Source organism: Diuraphis noxia, unplaced genomic scaffold (genome assembly GCF_037042655.1).
Source record: "Diuraphis noxia isolate RWA-SAM2 unplaced genomic scaffold, SU_Dnox_SAM2 contig0002, whole genome shotgun sequence".
In the NCBI taxonomy this organism is placed as follows: domain Eukaryota; kingdom Metazoa; phylum Arthropoda; class Insecta; order Hemiptera; family Aphididae; genus Diuraphis; species Diuraphis noxia.
Window position 1 is genome coordinate 62,140,877 of NW_028301712.1, and position 19,323 is coordinate 62,160,199.

Sequence of the window (19,323 nt, forward strand, 5' to 3'; positions counted from 1 at the left end):
TAGTGGATAATATAAATTATTGAATTGTAATTCTCGAAAGTCTATGAAAGATAATGGTGGCAGATATTTTATTTTATTGCATCTGAAGGTTTAAACCATAGGCGTGTCAAGACCTTTGACGCAGAGGGTGCAACCTGGTGTGTACCCAAGGGGCTAATGGGCTATAATTTTTCTCAATAATTCATTGTGCCTCTTGAAATTGCAGAGGGTGCAGGTGCATACCCTGCACCCCCCGTGGACACGCCTATGGCTCAAACTACTTTTGAGAATATTCTTAAATTAATTTTCTTCTTAATTAAATCTAACTTTAATTTATAATTCATAGAGGTACTAAATAGGTAGTAAAACATATTTATTAATAATTGGCCATTTGTAATCATAATGATATATTATTTTAATACTTGTATAACTAGTTACTACAGACAGTTTAGGTACAGAATAGATGAAATCATCTATTCTGTGTTTTTAGGAAATAGAAATCAAAGATGAAAATTATAAATGTAGATTATTCACAAATATACTGTGATAGTCAGCAACTATGTAACTGGTGGGATGGTAGTATATTTTACACTATTACATAAAATGTTTATCAGCTGCAAAGGCAACAAATCATTTCATCATCAATAATTGTGTGATGAAAATAAGATTTTTATTATATCACTTAAACGTTGGGATTATCTATGGGTGTATTAAATTACAAACAATAATTTAACTTTGCATTTTTATTATCATTATTGTAAATTCAAAATTTAACACAAATAATAACTACCTTATAGAGTAACTTTTTCAAGTGTATCAGCATATTGAAAATCGGTACAGTTTTCATATTCACACATATCTAATGCAACTTCACAACTTTCTTTGACGACAACCTTCTGATCATTTACATATTGTTTTAATATATCATAGCAGTCATCTGTAGCAATTGCACCTAATGCTTCTGCGCACTCATGCCTGACCATATCATTTTGATTTTCATCTATTAATGATTCTTTTAGGTATGGTACACTAAGTGGTGATTGTAATTGTCCCAAAACAAATGCTATTTCATGTTTAAACAACGCACTTCCACACGATAACGCTAAATACAAATATTAAACATTAATTGTTTAGATTTAATATGCAACATTCAAAATATGTATTTATATTTTTTAAAGTGGGGTTCAAATCAAATGTGACTCGATCTCAGCGCTCAGGGCGGTGGGTTCTTTTGTCAGCATTATTCATAATAGGCGAATAAGGCGGAAGATATAAAACAATTAAATAATAGCACATGCATTTTAAGGGGACATGATACCCGAATGTGTTGTCTCTGTCTTACAAGTGCATTATATAGTAAATTTTACGTTCAGCAGAACACGTGTAACTCCGTTTGCTTAAAAATTAGAGTGAATTGACCTCTTATAAAATTTAAAGTTATGATTGTTATCTAGACAACCTCATATGCTTTTTATTATATTTAAATTTTAAAGGAAGTTATGAGTATTTTAAGATGCACAAAAAATTTACAATTTTAAAATACTCATAACTCGCTTTAAATTTAATATAAAATAAAAAGCATATGAGGTTGTCTAGATAATAATCTTACCTTTAAATTTTATAAGAGGTCAGTTCACTCTAATTTTTAAGTTAACGGAGCTACACGTGTTCTGCTGAGCGAAAAATGTAACTTGTTACGCATTTGTAAGACGCAGCAACACATGCAGATATCACATCCTCTTAATTTTCAGCCTAATTTATGAACCATAGATTTAAGTAGAAACTGTCACCCGGTGGGCTATGATTGAGTTTCATTTGATTTTAAATCCATTATAATTACCTTTAGAAAGAATAGTAATACTTTCAGGTGAAGCAATGTCTCGTAGTGAAAACATCGCTTTATACCTATTGAAGAGGTTTTCATTTTCATCAGTAAGAATTTGTTCAAGTTCTTCTATGCTTTTAATCTCTGAAGGAGGTGCTGGATCCACAGATCCATAAATATTTTCTATATTTGCTTCATTTGTAGGCAGTAAAAGTCGTCCTAAAGCCAATTGACAGGTTTCAGCTAGTTCTACCACAGGGTCATTTTTATATTCTTCCAAAATTGGTATAACATTTTCTTTACCAATTGCTCCCAGTGCTTCAGCTTAACATAAATACAAACATTTTACAAATGTACTAAATATACAGGTATTTTAAACTAATGGTATAACACAAAGTAGACTTGAGAGTTTCTACATTAGATAGTTATTAAAAAGGTAAACTACCTAATACACATTTTTAAATAAGCATGTTACAGTATGAGCACACAAGTCATAGTTTATAAAAATTAAATAAATAAGTTTATTTTTTTTATTAAATAATTTATTGTAATACCTGCTTCATGTCGAACCATAGGCTCTTGTTTGACATCTTTAAGTACTTCGATTAAATAAGGAATAGCATATTCGTCTCTCATTTGTCCTAAGCAGTATGCCAATTCATGCTTTAGCAAACACGAATCATCATTGAAACACTTTGCTATATTTTCAATGGCTATATTTCCGCCCAAGTTTTTAAGCGTAAATAGCGCTCTGAAGCGTTCTTTCATCGGTAACTTTGTGTTAGCTAATACTGTTCCTATACGATTGATGGACTCTTCTGAAGCGGCGACCATATTGACAATATTAATGAAAAAATTGACAAGTAGAGTTACGACGGTCGCGAATGTATCAATCAAAATGAACTTAATGAACGAATCTGTCGAGTGACCGAATGATGTACTAAAAAGTAAAAATATTCAGTCAAATCTAATATTAATCTTTAGGTCTTTTTGAACTATTCGATGGTTTCGATTTATTCGATAGTACCTATTCGAATTATTGGAAAAGGCACTTCGGTGTGCCGCCCGAAAGCAGACTTGGGTAGACACTAGACAGTAGTCAGTGACACGGACTAAGATAAATCACAGAACAAGAAACGGGACTGGAAACGAGATAGTTATCTATGTGTTATAGACTATACTACCACAGATTATATAAAACTATTATATATTATTATATATAAAACTTTTATATAATCTGTGATACTACTATAGTTATCTATGAACTACAGCATAATCACGTATAATTAATGTATAATGCTTCTGGTTTAAGGTTTAAGTGAGATGTTAACGCCATCTATTATTCATTCTAAGAAATATTAATACATCAGTGTCCAGTGATAATCGTTATTCGTTAGATACTGTACTACAGCTTACTGTCTATTGCTTAAAAAGTAAATAATATATCCTTGTAACTTGTAAGTTTTTATTAATTCTTTAATAATCTTTGCTTATATATCTAACTAAAAATTAATTTTTTTTTAAAGTACTTAATAATATATTAAACTGTATTGATTCAATTTTAAAGTATTGTTGAAAATAATTGTAAATCAAAGCTATTAACTATTAAGACTTAAGTAATAACTAATTTCAGTGGCGCACACAGGATTTTTTTTCGGGGGGGGGGGGGGGTTGTTCTATTAATAATTTACTATAGTATAGTCCTATGCTAAAAAATGATAAAACGTTGTATCAAAATAGTATGACCTATATTTGTACATCTAATATATTTTATGGTCTATATTATAATTTTTTAATTTATTATCAACAGTTTAAAGGTCAATGAATTCAAAATGAAAATAATTAACTTGTTTTAATAGAACAATGTATGCAATAAAATATATAATTTTATAAATTTAATGCCAATCTCTAACAAAATCAAATTAAAATAATATGATATTATTTAAATCTTATAATATATTTGATAAGAAATAAGGACATAATAATTGATGAGAAATTTATTCGTGGGTTGTCTCCCTCTCCAGACGCTCGTAATGAAGGAAGACATTTCGGGGGGGGTTATAACCTCCTAACCCCCCCCCCCCCTGTGTGCGCCACTGACTAATTTAGCATACTTCTTTTTCTTTGAATTTATTTTTATTTTCCATATTGGAATATTGTCGCATTCTTGTTGTGATATAATACTTAAGGATAAACATTAAAATTTCACTAAAGTAGTATACATTAAATACTAAAATGCTAATACCTAAGAGCTATAGGTGCGTATAAAATGAATTAAACTATTGTAATTATAAATAGAAATAATATACAAATATGTATATGTGTAACAAATGCTAAATATTATCAATAGGTAGAGCCACATTTGTCCATGTACTGCAAGCGTAAACATTGGTTCCAGATACCCGCACTCCTCCCGTCTATCGTTTCCAGTCCTGTTTATCTTGGTCCATATGTGTACTGACGACTAATCGCAGAATCGCTTTGCCATCTTCTAGTTTCTACCCAGCTGTCAAGAGTTCACGACACCGGCAGACGATGACATAATATTATTATACAGCCACGAACAAAGCGTCAAAGTCCTCAGTTCCTCACGGACCGAATCTGTAAACTGATTCGGATCGTTCAAATTACCGAAATTTCCCACCTCTATTGACAAGTATATTTATGGGTAAAAATATAAAATATTAAACTTGTTAAAGTTAAATACTCAATGGTTAAATATACAATTATTGATTATGAGTTACATGATTAATTAACTAACTTAGTTAATCATGATGAGTTATTAGTAATAACTTATTACTAAGTGCATCATTTAAGGTGCAACTGATAAGATTTTATTGTTTTGGTTTTTCAATGGTTTGGTTGTTAATAGGATAATCATTTGTTTGAAAGATGTTGTCGATATTTACATAAGTATTAAGTACTATCTTGTAATTTTTAGGTAAAATAATATAATTAATATCCCTGTAAGCATAAATTTAAAGACATAAAATGAATCAGGACTCAGGAGTATGGATTGAATACCTATTAAAAACGATAGTATAGAAATGGATAATCCAGTCTTATATTTCAATTGTTCAAGACCATTTATATTCAGGTTTATTGCATCATTTGCATCTAAGGCACTTTCAATAAATGCATATGTATTGTTTGTGATTCTTTCTATGCCTAAACTTAAAAAAAGCTCCTAGTAGGCGGCTAGGCTGACTTCTAACTACGTAAACATAATTTGTACTTAAACCGTAAATTTAATTTCACTATATAGTTTCTTATCAAAAATATGAAAAACTCACTGCCCCGTGGCGCGATCTCGGATCTACTAAATTACCACGATACTCTTGATATTCTTTAAATTTATTAAATAATAATAATTTAAATAATTAATATTATATTATAATAATTAATTATTATTATATAGTACCTACTTCATAATACTTTATGATTGAAAACGTAGAAGAACTTTACAATGTAATTTTTTTAAATAAAAATCAATTTTATATTGGCATTTAATAGCTTTCCAATCTAATACCAGCAGCTGCATCCTTTATCGCTGTTTATGACGTGTATACTATTGCTATATACTGTAGTATATTAACAGTCATACAGAATAAATTTCTATATATTATTTTCTATTTTGTGGTATGGCTAAATAGTAAATAGTAAAATGCCGTCTGGCCGTCTGGGATTATTGTTTTTGGTGCCAACATTTAGTGATAGGCCATGTTGGCACTGGAAGCGCTAGTATCCAGTGAGTAAAAACATTTATTTGATAAGAAACTTTTTCGCCGTAATGTACCGTGGGATTGTATGAATCGTCGCTCAACCATTCTATTTTAAACCGTGTCATACACTAAGGTAGTGTAGTTCTCAGGTCCACCAGTGTGGTGTGGTATCAGTGTTCGAGTGTAGTGTGCACTGGACAGTCTTACACTAGTCAGAATAGAATAATAGATGGAAAACGCTATAAGACAATTAGTGCCTATACTAAATCGGTTAAAATACTAAAATGATAATTTATTAATTCCTAATTAATAAATAATTACTATAAATGATAATGGATAAAATCGTGTACTCAACCAAGTTGACGTCTTGTGAAAAAAAAAAAACGGAAAATCCCTTTTATTGAAAATTAAGCTAGTTCGGTATGTTGGTAATATTCATTTATTGATTTTTCGATTTAATTTCTCACTTTCTTTAGCTTTTTGCGTTTATATATTTATATATTATATGAACTTCAAACATACTACACACTTTGAAGTTTGAATGACATTTAAACAAGAATAAGGGAGTCAATTTATTTCCATTAAATATTTAGTATTTACCGTATTGGCCGAAACATTTTATCTAACTTTCAAAAATTAAGTTTTGGGTGTGTCCGTCTCATATCAGTTCAGATGTTATCGAAAACAAATGATCATACTGTTAACAAGGTCTCTTTCGGTTAAGGCGTGTTCCAGTCCAGAAAGTGTCTATTTTAATTAATTACATTTTCTACTTTTAGTTACTTTATCCACTTAAAAGTAAGTATAGAAGGGTTTCGTCTTATTTTTTTTCTGATTCATTTTCATACTTTTTATTTATACATACGTTTTAGATTATTATATTCATTAGTCTCAGTATTTGGCCCTGCCCATTTTTTTTGCACCAATCCATTAATGTTGTCTTTTGATTGATTTAGGTACTAAGCCATTTTGTGCATATTTTTTTAACTGTATCTCTGTACGATGTCGGAATATTGGCTGATATCTGCTCCTGGAGACAAAACTTGTCAACAAACCTGGGAAACCCTCAATAATGTTACTAGCAAGCAGAATAGTTTGTCCATCAATTACAAATTTCACATACCTGACTTGAAGGTGGGCACTTTGGATCAGTTAGTGGGATTGTCTGATGATTTGGGAAAATTGGATAGTTTCGTTGATCAAGTTACCCATAAGGTAGCATCTTACTTGGGGGAGGTACTGGAAGACCAACGAGACAAACTGCAAGAGAACTTGATGGCTAATAATGGTATGTATTATTTAGAATGATTTTTTTTCAACCCATTGAATAACAATGACGAAAATCCAATGTAGCTCAAGTGACTTGTCTCTGTAGTGTACTTACCTGTCCTACTTACTTTTTTGAAACATTATTATTTATATCCTGGATTTTTATTGGTCATTTTAGTTAAGTTTTTCCTTCACCCTTGCATCCATGTGTCAATATTAATACATATAATTTTCATATTATTAATTTATTTGTCATCTACGATGGAAAAACATTTAAAGCTAAAAAGGCCAAAAAAAAAAATATATATTTATATTTATAGAATCTAAAATGCACTATAATTTATTTTATTAGAAATATAACATTTGGTACTATTGTTATAGTATATTTAAGTTAATTTAATTTATCTACTACATGCCAAAATAAAAAACTTATGCATCCTATAGATGGTTGCGTGTGTGCGTGTTCACAGTCTATTTTCCTATATTGTGATCAAAATTTTTAAAGCACAAATTTTAAAATATAAAATTATGAATATTCCATAAATGATTTATTTATAGCATTTTGATTAGTTAAAAAATTTTTGGACCTTTTTGTTCACTCATCTAGTCTTATAAATGTTATGTTTACCACAGACTTAGATAGATAAATAATATACGTAATACATATAATATATTATAAATTGCACCAAAGTGTTTCAAATATTTTCAATAGAAGTTTAAAGTAATTCTTTTGCACATTCAAAAATAATAAATTCATTTTGTTTCAAAATGTATTTTAATTTATTTATCATGTGACTTGTGTAAAAGGTAGTTCTTTTTATGGGTCAAAATACAAATTTATAATTGTATTGTATAAATTATAATTACCTATTCAGGAATTAAAATAGTAAAAGATCTATTTACATTATTTGTAATAAGTTTTTTTTCCTATGACCATTTGATTTAAAAATATAGTATGTTTTAATATTTTATTTTCCACAAAATTAATAGTTTAGCATCTCAATTACTCCATTTAATTTAATATAAAAAGAGTAAGTTTTTCTCATCCAACTGATATTGAATGATAATGTTAAGCACGGCTATTTAAATGAATTAGTTTAATGAAAATGAATAGTAAATATATTACACTATATAGTATCTAAACTTAACCTGTTAAAATACAGTAGGTATTTTAATTAATTTTTATTTAGGAATAAAATGTTGTTTAGTCTAGAAATCTGTTGCAGTTACTTCTTAATTTTCTACTTAAAATATATCATGTATTACATGCGATATTAGTCAGTAAAACTAGATGGAATTTTAGAGAAATGCCCATTTAAATTAGGTTTATATTGGTCTACATAATTATAGTGCCATGTAGCCATATAAGTTGGAGATAGGCCTATGACTTTTTTTCTGTTGGCGATTGCAAAAAGTAAAAGCTTTGTTATGGGTTTGTTGTGTGTGGCGTTGGACACAGCATTGTCTTGAGAGTCGTGGGCCGTGTGCTGGGAAGAGCCCGCCTTGAGCTATTCAAAGTCCAGATGGCCGACAGGCGTGTGTCTAACGTCCCAAGGTAAGCGGCTGCTTTTAATAGGATGCTTCATGCAGTGTTGGCTTGTGGTTTCATTTTTCAAATTGTAGTTTCCTTATTATTTATGAATGTATTTCTTCTGAAGTTAGCATTGTTACATTTTATATTTGACTATTGTGTTCAGTAAAAAAGATACACTATTAGATTAATATACTTGCAAAGTTCAGTTCAATTTATCTTGTTTGGTAATGGTAATAAATAAAAGAAATAGCTTGAAAAAAATTATAATATTAAAACATAAACCTTCTTTTTTAAGTAAATTATCTATTGAAAAATATTACATAATTGGAGTTTTTCTTATTAGTTAGTTATCACCTATTTTTATTAAAACAAATAAATATTATGTTATACATAACTAGTACATCATAACTCATAACATAAGGATAGTTAAAATATTTTATGTTTATAAATACAACACTAATAAACTTATATTATAATATTTAATGCAAATCTATACACTTAGCTGTAAGCACTAGAAAATATAACTATACAATTATAAACTGTATCTGATTCTTACAATGTTTCCATATTTATTACTATACTCTGTTCATTCAAGATAATAACAGACCTCTGTAGCCAGCTTCTGCGCATGGGCGTGGCTTTGTTTGAAAGCACTCGCCTTATGCGTAGACTTGGTAAAGGAAGTGAATGACTTTGCATCTGACTGCCAGCGACAAAAACTGGTTGTCACCGAAGTCTGTTCTTATCTTGAACAGAATATGGTTACAGTTATAGTTCACGGTGCTTAGTAACAGTACTAATTATTATTTATTCTATTGTGGGGCATAATTTTCATTTAAATAATATTGGCATACAACTAAATTTAATGTTGTTGTTCTTCAAACCTTATAAAATGTATTAAAATTTTAATTTTGCCATTATAAAAACTATTGTATAGAAAATGCATTTACTTTCATATTTTTACATCTATGTAAAAATAAAAAATAATCGACTGTCATAATAATTAGGTCTTGTTCATATGGATATATATTGTGGATATTGTGTTAAGTGTTTTGATTTGCATTTAATGAAATAGGCTCTTGTCACTGAAGCACATTCAAACTCCAGCAATGTAAATCAACACACTGCATTCAATACAGTTAGTTTATGTGAACTAGACCTTTATTTATCTATAAAATCAATGATGCAGTGACTGTAATTCTATGAATGTTGCATTCTGTTCTCACCAATCTAGGGTTATAAAATATCTGTGCAATCAAGTTAAATGATTCTTTTTACACCTAGAAAAAATGATTAAATATAATAAATATATATATATATATATATATATATATGCAGCATGTGCAATTTTAATGTCCTACATTCATTATTGCAGTTTTAACTTTTTTGACAATACTATATTTATATAATTTCATGTCATTCAAAATATATTTTTTAAAACATTTTATAAATATTATTCCTTAAGTTTTTTAGTTTTTTGAACAAAAATATACATGTTTTAACTCATTCTCATGTAAAATATTTTTTTAAAATATTTTGATACATAATTGCAATATTACTGAGTAACTAGTTACCTATAACTTACAGGTACTTATTTAAGGTATTTATTTTCTCATGTGCCACGTAATTCTATTCATTTAAACGTTAAATATTTAGAAATTATAATTAATTAACAATAACTCATTGTTATATGTATTGAAATACTACAAAAATATTTCCTTTAGAGTAAAAAATAAAAATAAATACCATTAAAAAAAGTAAAAAATTGTGACACTTAAATTATAACTAAAACTACTACCTTGTATAATATGTGTTTTATCGTATAAACATTTTTTCTTAAATAAATTCTATATACACTTAAAATAATCGTATTTTTTTAAATTTTCATCTGTAATGATTTATTTTTTATTATATTTATATTTCACTCTTAATTGTATTATGTGACTATGTAGTTTTAAAATGGCAACATTTAAATTATTTAGTAGCTAAGTGTATTTATTTTTTGATATTTAAAAAGAATATTATCTTTTATTTATTATAAATACTGAATAATTTCAAAGTTAAATTATTAAAATAAATATCAATAGTTAAAAATAATGTTAATTACAATTATTGAATAAATTTATATTTTCTAAAACTATTTTGTCATATCTTTGAAGTGTAAACTACTAAGTTATGTTTGTATGACTGTATGAAGCTATTGTAACAAATATCAGTATACTGTGGACTAGTAAGGAGTATATTTTGACATTTTCAAAATAAAATGTAATAGCGTGATTTTAAAATTAAAACTCATTATATTTTAATTGTATATTTTTTAATAAAGCAGCTTTATTGCTACAATTTCTTAGTAGGTATCTACATCATATTTTAAATGCACAATAGGCTTTTGCACACAATCGTTTGTATTTCACAAAGGTTTGTTTTTACTATACATATTATTAACACATGATTTTTTTGCCTTGTTTTATTTTAAGTAAAATAGTTTTTATTTTATTTTTGATGGTTATATTGAAGACAGTTTATTTTCTAAATAAAAGTATTGGAATAATTATATTATAATACAATGAATAATGCCCTTTTCTATAATAGAGTTCAACCAAACTTATTTTATTGATTGGTAATATTATATAAATTTTTTCGAGTCTTGAAGTAATGTTTTTAAGATTAAATATTTTGATATATTTGGTATGTATAAAATTAATATGATAAACTTTTCTCATTAAAATAAATTTGAAATTCAAAATAAATACTGTATAATATATAAACATATTACTGTAACACTTTGGTGTATCTGAAACAGGGCATGGAACAGTTATATTATTTTAATTTACTGTTCAGTATTTATTATTTTAGATTTGATTTTTTCTTAATTTACAAATAAAAAGCTAACATTTTAATTTCTAATTACTTTTTCTTTATAATACGATAATGGGGTAATAATGGTCTATTAGAATATAATTTGAATGGGCCATGAAACACTATAATATAACTTTATTTAAACAATAATTTAATTATCACAATGTTTTTTATATTTTTATTAATTACTGATATACATATTACATATAGATATATTCTTATATTATAAAATAATATTATAACCAGAATTTTAAACTTAAATATGTACATACTTAAAAATTATAATTAATTATAAGTAATTGTTTTTAAGCATAATGTTGAATTAATTTGATATTATTTAATAAAAAGAAAGAAAATTGTTAAGAAATGCTACATTATTTTAATTTTTTTTTTCATTGTTACGATTTGTGTCTGTTTCATGCTCTGCATCAGTTGATTATTGTTGATAAAATAACATTTATTGTATTTCACTAACTATTGAGTAAAATATAATTATTTTTTTAGGAGACCTCGCCGTCTACTTAACTCATTTCCAATGGGACATGGCTAAATATCCAATTAAACAGTCGTTGCGTAATATAGCTGACATAATCAGTAAACAGGTAGGTCAAATTGATGCAGATCTTAAAACTAAATCGTCAGTGTACAATAATCTTAAGAGCAGCTTACAAAATATGGAAAAAAAACAAACTGGCAGTTTGTTAACAAGAAATTTGGCTGATCTTGTACGCAAGGAACATTTTATTCAGGATTCTGAGTATTTAACCACATTGCTTGTTGTAGTGCCCAAGTAATAAAATAAAATATTACATTTTAAATAAAGTAATTTAATTTTTTAACTAATATTTGTTTGTATTCATTAGGTCAGGATTTTCTGATTGGAATCAAAATTATGAAAAATTGACCGATATGATCGTGCCTCGTTCTAGCCAATTAGTTAGCCAAGACAATGATTATGGACTGTTTACTGTCACATTATTCAAAAAAGTGGCTGAAGAATTCAAACACCATGCTAGGGAGAAAAAGTATGATATGCTTAGAAATTTTTTAAACATTGTAGATGGTTTTATTAAAAAATACTGATTTTTGAAAAATCAAATTTTGCTTCCATGATTTGAATCCTTAGTACTTAATTTCACAAAATGAATAGTAAGTGTTAGCATTTTATATCCATTATATGAACCGAGTGCAATTTTTTTAAAGAACGACATGTTAATTGTTGATTTATTTAAAGTATTATCATTAAGTTAAAACAAAAAAATATTTTAGGTTTATTGTACGTGAGTTTACCTACAATGAAGTTGAACTTGCGGCTGGTAAAAACGAAATCTCCAAGTTAGTAACTGACAAGAAAAAGCAATTTGTAAGTAATTTAATAAATCAATTAATAAAAGTTTTATGTAATATACTATAATGCTTTATTTTTTTATTTTTTTATAAGGGTCCATTGGTACGATGGTTGAAAGTCAATTTCAGTGAATGTTTCTGTGCTTGGATACACGTAAAAGCTCTTAGGGTATTTGTTGAATCTGTGTTAAGGTGAGGTTTTAATAATGTATAATGAATTATATTATAAACAAATTTTATTTTTAGATATGGCCTACCTGTTAATTTTCAAGCTATGTTATTGCATCCCAATAAGAAGAACACTAAACGGCTGAGAGATGTTTTGCACCAATTATATGGACATCTGGACAGTAGTGCTCAACAAGGTGGCGCAACCGGTGCACATGATGTATGTATCTTAGTAAAATGCCATAATATTATTTTTATTCAAATTTTAAATTTTGTTTGTTTCAGAGTGTTGATATACCAGGACTTGGGTTTGGTCAAGCCGAATATTTCCCATATGTTTATTATAAAATTAATATAGATATGGTTGATTCCAAAGCGTAAGATTTAGTATTGAATCAAAATCACCCTACCGTTTAATGTTTTAAATATATTTTTTTTTTAATTTGCACAACATTGAAAGAAATAACCATAATTGAATCATTTTGCTGTCGCAATATTTGTAATCATTTTACAAAATTGTTCATCTATTCGATATCATTATTATATAATATTAGCCTATCTATACATTCCTTTATCATGCTATTAAACTTTTAACTATTATTTTTGAAAGCAATATTTTCTAAACATGTTTTAATACCGTTATGTTATTTGTTGTTTTTGAGTTGTTGGAAAATAATATTTTATTTTATTGAATTAAAAAAAAATATATATATTATTTATTTTAATAAGTATAAATAGGTTGATAGAACTTAAATATTTTAATTATCATACCATAAAAATAAATGTAATTTGGAATTGTAATGTAAATATCCCATTTATTTTTATCCTTTAGTATTGACATTTTAGATGTTACTTTGATTTTTTTTTTAGTGATTGTACTCTTTTTAAATTCAAATTTATACTTAGAATAAGATATATTGAGGGCTTCAGAGGCACAATTTATTATGAGTTATTCTTCGATTTTATTTAAAAACAATAAAATATGATTATTTATTGAACAAATATGGTCTATGTTACAAATATGAATATGTTCGATGTACTTAGGAAAATAATTTTAATGTCATCAATTCTATTTTTAAAAGCTTATTAGCTTTTAATATTTTTCAATGATTTTAATTTTAATGAACTGAGAATTTTTAAACTATAAAAATTATATAGCAATGCAAATTAAATTGTGTAAACATTTATATTACATCTACTAATATAGTAATTTATTAAACCATATTAAATTAACAAATTAATATATTTGCTAGTATTGGTTTGTTAAATTAGACATTTATTTAAAATTATTAATTATTCATAAATTAAAATAGTTTAAATAATTTTTTTTAGTTTAAATTATTTTAATTCTAGTTAGTGATTAGTAAAATTATTCTAGGAATCTGCTTCTGAATCCCTCTAATGTTATAATTATTGAGCGCAAGTGATTGTTTTATTATTATTATATGCCATTGATGACCAGTTCATTCATACTAATATTTAATTTGGGTTCATTAATTAATAGTGATGTGATGTTATATAAACATTCCTACAAGTTGCAACTTATTAGTAGATTATAATGACCATGTGATAACATTGTGTATATCACGGTTTATTATTTTTGTTGAATATTGTGTATAATAAAAACATTTAAAAATAAAAAGTTGAATTAAATTAGTGTGACTCTTATATTATGGTAATTTATCCAATAAAGTTTATCTTATGAATTACGGGCTCACTAGGATTTAAAATATTATATAAAACATGGAAACAGAATTGTATAGTGTTACAGTTTTGTATTTAGAAACAATATTTTAACAAATATGGCAACTATAAATATTGTTTCTGTCTTCATCGTCTTGTTTCATGTTCATTTACTTTGCACACCCTCTTGTATGATATTCTAAAATCATATTAAAATTATGGTTAGTTTAAAGATTGATACATTAAAATATGAGACACGATTACATTAAAATAATACTTTAAAAATAATGTTATAAAATATTTTCATAATTTATAAATGATTTAATATATTTTTAAATGGTGGGTTTTGAAGTTTATATTATGTATTTAAGGTATGTAAATGACAATCCTAAACTTTATTAATTTGCATTATTTTTAATAAATACTATTAAATATGTAAATATTAAAAAAGGATTTTGCATTTTCTAAATTGGACTATTTTTTACTTATGTAGTTATATAATAATAACATATACAAGTATTTGCCATCTATAAATGTAATGTTAATTTTCTTACATTTAGTTCATCGATTTCAGCATCCCAATTTTTTTCTGCTATTTTGGGTATAACTTCTATAAATAGTTTTGTGATTTTTTTAACATTTTCTTGAAAAACTCTGACAACGTTTGCAACATTGACTTTATCTGTTGCTTCTCTCCAGCAATCATAGTCTGTAGCCATGGCCACTGTAGCATACAACAAGCCTGCTTCTTTTGCCAGTACAACCTAACGTTAAAAAAGCTAAAATATATAATTAATATAAATATAGACTTGTATGCTAATTACCTCTGGAGCAAGTGTCATATTGACCAAATCGGCATTCCACGAACGGTATAAATTACTTTCAGCCTTTGTTGAGAATCTAGGTCCTTCAATAACTACAGCTGTACCAGTTTTGTGAACAGGAATGCCCAGGCTTTGGGCAGTTTCAATAATAATATTCCGAGTAGCTGAACAAAATGGTGGTTCAATTGGTAAGTGTATGACTTTATCATCCTTACCAAACATAGTTAAGTCACGTTTTTTGGTTCTAAAAATAAATTGATTTATTAGAATATATTGCAACTGGATTTATAATAAATGAATGACTTACAAATCAATAAACGAATCCAAAATTACTAAATCACCAGGTTTAATTTCTTCTTTTAAAGAACCGGTTGCTGACGATGCAATAATATGTGTACATCCTAGATGTTTCAAAGCCCAAATATTGGCACGATAATTTACATTGGTGGGACTTATCGAGTGCTTACGTCCATGTCTGAAAAAAATTGAATACAATTAATTGTATATAGGTGGAGACCCAGCGACTCACTCAAACCCCATACATTTCAAGTGATTTTTTATAAACATTTAGATTTTCTATGGTATTTTCAAAGGGTAAAATTGTACAAATTACATATTGCTAAGAATTATTAACTATGACAGTGACCTGGCTAATAGAACACAATTGATACCGTTGAGCTTTCCACTGAGAAGCGAATCTGATGGGTCGCCATAAGGAGTGCTCACTTTTTCTTCAGTCGCATCTTTAAAAAAATCTGGATCGTCAAGTCCTGATCCGCCAATGATGCCTATCTGTGAAATTGAAAAAAATTTCATTTTAAGCACTAATAACCACGCCTAAAAACATACCTTCACGTTGTATTTCATATTTTCTTGACGAAGACTAATGTATAAAGTTTAAAGAAACAAGTGTCTAGCAAGTCGCACAACAAATTAAATACATCGCTTAACTAATCTTAAGTCTTTTTCAACAAGTGGTTTTTAACTTTTTTAAATTTAAGATAACAAACAGTGATTAAAATTAAAATATTAATATTACAATATTAATGGAAACATGCATTGATAACAAAATAATATTCACATTACTATTAATTGTGTTACTGCATACAGTTAAATCAGTTAAATGTTATCTGTTTTTTATTCACCGCGGAGTTAAGTGATTCACATACCTACTTAATAATTAAAAATAGATATAACACTACTATTTACATATTATGTATACGGCTCGACTGACATAATGACATCTGTAATCTGTAAAAAAAAAAACATGAAATTAGAGTATAAGGTCTATGGTTGGTATCTACCACATAATAATATAATCTTATTAGATAACATAAAGCCAGTAATTTTCTATTATTATTATTATTATTAGTATTAATATCTATTTCTAAATTTCTATAATTATTAGTAGGTATTATACCATCAATTATCATAGCCAGCCACGTCTGATCACTATTTGGCGTATATAAAGGAGCGATGTACCGATGTCCCTTCATGACCTTTTTTTCAAAGAAATATTGTGGTACAATGTATTCACTAAAAAGCTTGAATGTATATTATAAGTAATAATAATAATAATTTATATCGACGTTCATCAAATACCTTCGTAGTTATTTTGTTATAAATTAAAATAAATTTCCCATACAGAAGTATACCAATTATATAATATGCAGTCACTTAGTAAACTTACTATATACCTACTCTATATTTTATAATCATACTATTCATTATATAGGCGTATTTAACTAGGCATTTGATTTTGAAGGGGGAGGGGATAATGAATAGTTGATAGATATACGCCATATACCTAAAATAATTTTGATTTTTCATAAGGAATTATAAATACTTAAAAGAAAAAAAACGCTTATTTTTGTATACAGATAAGGTTTTTTTCCACCTCCTATAATTTGTATTTTTAGAAGTGTGTACGGTGTAGGTATCTTTAAATTGTATTTGTTTCAACGTTTCAAGTGATTTTTGAGCATTTTTAATCTGCGCTATACAGCTGAGTGTCTCTCGAGGATTAACCCATCGCGATAAATAATAAAGATACAAAAATTCTGGTTTTGTAATAAGACTCACAGAGATAAGAACTGCAATTATTTCATTTTTAAATTTATTTCAATGTTTTGGTAAAAAAGTTAAAAAATATATTTTTTTATATAATTATTTCCAAAAAAATTCACTATAGCCATTATGTAGAGTTTATTTTTTGAAAATATAAAATATGATTATAGCTAGGCACAGTAAAATCGTTCGGTCGGCCATACGAGCACGCTTGCGGCTCGGCGTTTCGCATGTTTGATAACACAACGGTGTTAAATAATTCTCAAAACTAAAAAAAAAATTAAAAATCAGGAAATTAACGAAAATAAATTTTTGAAACGTCATTATTTTCAAAAAAATAAACTACAAAATAACTATAGTGATTTTTTTCAGAAATAATCAAATACATTTTTTACCAAAACATCAAAATAAATTAAAAAATGAAATAATTGTGGTTCTTATTCCTGTGAGTTATATTAAAAAACTAGAATTTATTAAATATCTCCATTATTTCGGGAGATATCTTAATGGGTAAATCCTCGCGGGACACTCTATATATAATATACGAAAAACTTCTTAAAATTTAGCTGCTTCTCTGCAGCTTAGACAGGTGTCATCAAGTTTCATAATAGCCAATTGGTCGATTCACTTTATTTTCTAAGTAACGAAGTTAAACGTGATCTTCTGAATATAGATTGCAATATGTTACTCACTCGCAAGACAGAGAAAACAAAATGTGAGTATAGTTTTCTTAAAAAAAAAAAATTATTGAGTTCGGATTTTTGAAAATGATTATGCAGCTTACCTATGCATCGGTATTCAGTGAATAATTTTAAAAATTGGGAATTAAAATGTTATTGACTGTGGCCTGTGGGTAGAACTAGTAAAAGCCAGTAAATTTACTATTACTATACTTAATACTATATTGTGTACAACAAGTCAACAAAGTTTTAGATTAAATACTTAATTGGGAGTTAATAGACGTTTCACTGTTATTGATTACTGTATACCTTTAATACATTGTACATTTTATATACAATAAATATATATACATTTCTGTATTCTGTAAATATTCAATACATCAATATGCTGCAATAGGCAGGAATGTAGGATATGTAAATAATGTTACCCAGTAAATTAATTGATTAAAAAAATTAAATAAATATACATTATACATATTATGGTGATGGTTGCAGAAGAATAAAATCATGTAAGTATAAGTATAATGATTTAATTTTCTTGAAGTTATTAAAATTATATAGTCACTATGATAGTTTAGTGTTTTAAATGAAACAACGCAAAATAATATTAGACATTTGTTCGAATTTTATTTACCAATATACTTATATATAGAAATAAGTACATATATATTGGAAATAATGTAATATTATGCTTTGTTCTTAATAAAAGTCATATTTCAGTTCATCTTTTGATACAGATTGTCATTTAAATTTACTTAGGATTCGTATAGGGGTGATCTGGAAGAATAGGTCCCTATGCTATACATAATACATTTTTCAATATACCTACCTACTGTTAACAGTTATATAATGTTATATTTTTTCTTCTCAAGTTTTCGACGTCGTTGTATAAAAATACAAAAAGAACAGGCTAAAATCAATAAAATAATTGTTTATTGTATTGAAATTCAAAGCCATAAAAATATATACGGAAAAACAAATATCGTTGTTATTTATATATTATGTAATATGTAGGTAAAAAATAAAAAATGTCCTTATGTATATAGTTTGTTAGGGTTTTCCCTAAATCTTATAAAAAAGGACATTTTATCGTGCCTTTATTAAAATTTTTTAATAATAAGTCCGTAAGGTAAGCACCTACTAGTTGAGGTTTCTTCATAAAAATAAAAATATAATTTTGTATAATATAGAATTATTCTAATATGCAATTTGTAGATAACAATACGACGTCGTTCAAATTATCATATTTTTATTTTACTATTGTACGTTTTGTTTTCTCATTTAATTAATGAAATATAAACAAATGAAATATGATTCATTTTTTTCATACTAGACAATAGACTTAGGTACCTACATAGTAACAAAT

At 26.9% G+C, this 19,323-nt stretch overlaps 3 protein-coding genes across 4 annotated transcripts; 1 reads left to right on the forward strand and 2 right to left on the reverse strand.

Moving 5' to 3' along the window:
• Positions 1-707: 707 nt before the first annotated feature.
• nero (deoxyhypusine hydroxylase nero) lies at positions 708-3,050 on the reverse strand. Of its 2 annotated transcripts, XM_015513658.2 has the most exons (4): positions 2,832-3,050; positions 2,359-2,744; positions 1,820-2,128; positions 708-1,081 (listed from the first exon to the last, which is right to left on the reverse strand). In XM_015513658.2, the coding sequence occupies exons 2-4, from the start codon at positions 2,636-2,638 to the stop codon at positions 771-773; spliced, it is 900 nt and encodes a 299-aa protein (XP_015369144.1). In that variant the 5' UTR covers positions 2,639-2,744; positions 2,832-3,050; the 3' UTR covers positions 708-770. The 2 variants fall into 2 exon arrangements, with proteins under 2 accessions (XP_015369144.1, XP_015369143.1); XM_015513657.2 differs by having other exon boundaries at positions 2,359-3,050.
• Positions 3,051-6,051: 3,001 nt separating this feature from the next.
• On the forward strand, positions 6,052-14,356 carry Vha44 (V-type proton ATPase subunit Vha44). Its single transcript, XM_015513681.2, has 8 exons — positions 6,052-6,324; positions 6,483-6,814; positions 11,693-11,978; positions 12,052-12,213; positions 12,458-12,551; positions 12,630-12,727; positions 12,782-12,923; positions 12,989-14,356. Exons 2-8 carry the CDS (start codon positions 6,529-6,531, stop codon positions 13,082-13,084), a joined length of 1,164 nt encoding a protein of 387 aa, XP_015369167.1. The 5' UTR covers positions 6,052-6,324; positions 6,483-6,528; the 3' UTR covers positions 13,085-14,356.
• Positions 14,357-14,458: 102 nt separating this feature from the next.
• On the reverse strand, positions 14,459-16,236 carry Mtap (Methylthioadenosine phosphorylase). Its single transcript, XM_015513662.2, has 6 exons — positions 16,060-16,236; positions 15,857-16,002; positions 15,518-15,685; positions 15,211-15,454; positions 14,941-15,150; positions 14,459-14,585 (listed from the first exon to the last, which is right to left on the reverse strand). Exons 1-6 carry the CDS (start codon positions 16,075-16,077, stop codon positions 14,553-14,555), a joined length of 819 nt encoding a protein of 272 aa, XP_015369148.1. The 5' UTR covers positions 16,078-16,236; the 3' UTR covers positions 14,459-14,552.
• Between the last annotated feature and the right edge of the window lie 3,087 nt (positions 16,237-19,323).

Bases quoted from the DNA above. Each gene is read 5' to 3' on its own strand.
- nero (XM_015513658.2), bottom strand. From the start codon at position 2,638: ATGGTCGCCGCTTCAGAAGAGTCCATCAATCGTATAGGAACAGTATTA. The intron at 2,129-2,358 runs GTATTACAATAA...ATTTATGTTAAG, and splicing joins TATGGTTCGACATGAAGCAG to CTGAAGCACTGGGAGCAATT. The intron at 1,082-1,819 runs GTAATTATAATG...ATTTGTATTTAG, and splicing joins TATTACTATTCTTTCTAAAG to CGTTATCGTGTGGAAGTGCG.
- Vha44 (XM_015513681.2), top strand. From the start codon at position 6,529: ATGTCGGAATATTGGCTGATATCTGCTCCTGGAGACAAAACTTGTCAA. The intron at 12,214-12,457 runs GTATGATATGCT...AAAATATTTTAG, and splicing joins CACCATGCTAGGGAGAAAAA to GTTTATTGTACGTGAGTTTA. The intron at 12,728-12,781 runs GTGAGGTTTTAA...TTTTATTTTTAG, and splicing joins TTTGTTGAATCTGTGTTAAG to ATATGGCCTACCTGTTAATT.
- Mtap (XM_015513662.2), bottom strand. The intron at 15,686-15,856 runs GTCACTGTCATA...AATTTTTTTCAG, and splicing joins AATTGTGTTCTATTAGCCAG to ACATGGACGTAAGCACTCGA. The intron at 15,455-15,517 runs GTAAGTCATTCA...ATTTATTTTTAG, and splicing joins TTGGATTCGTTTATTGATTT to AACCAAAAAACGTGACTTAA.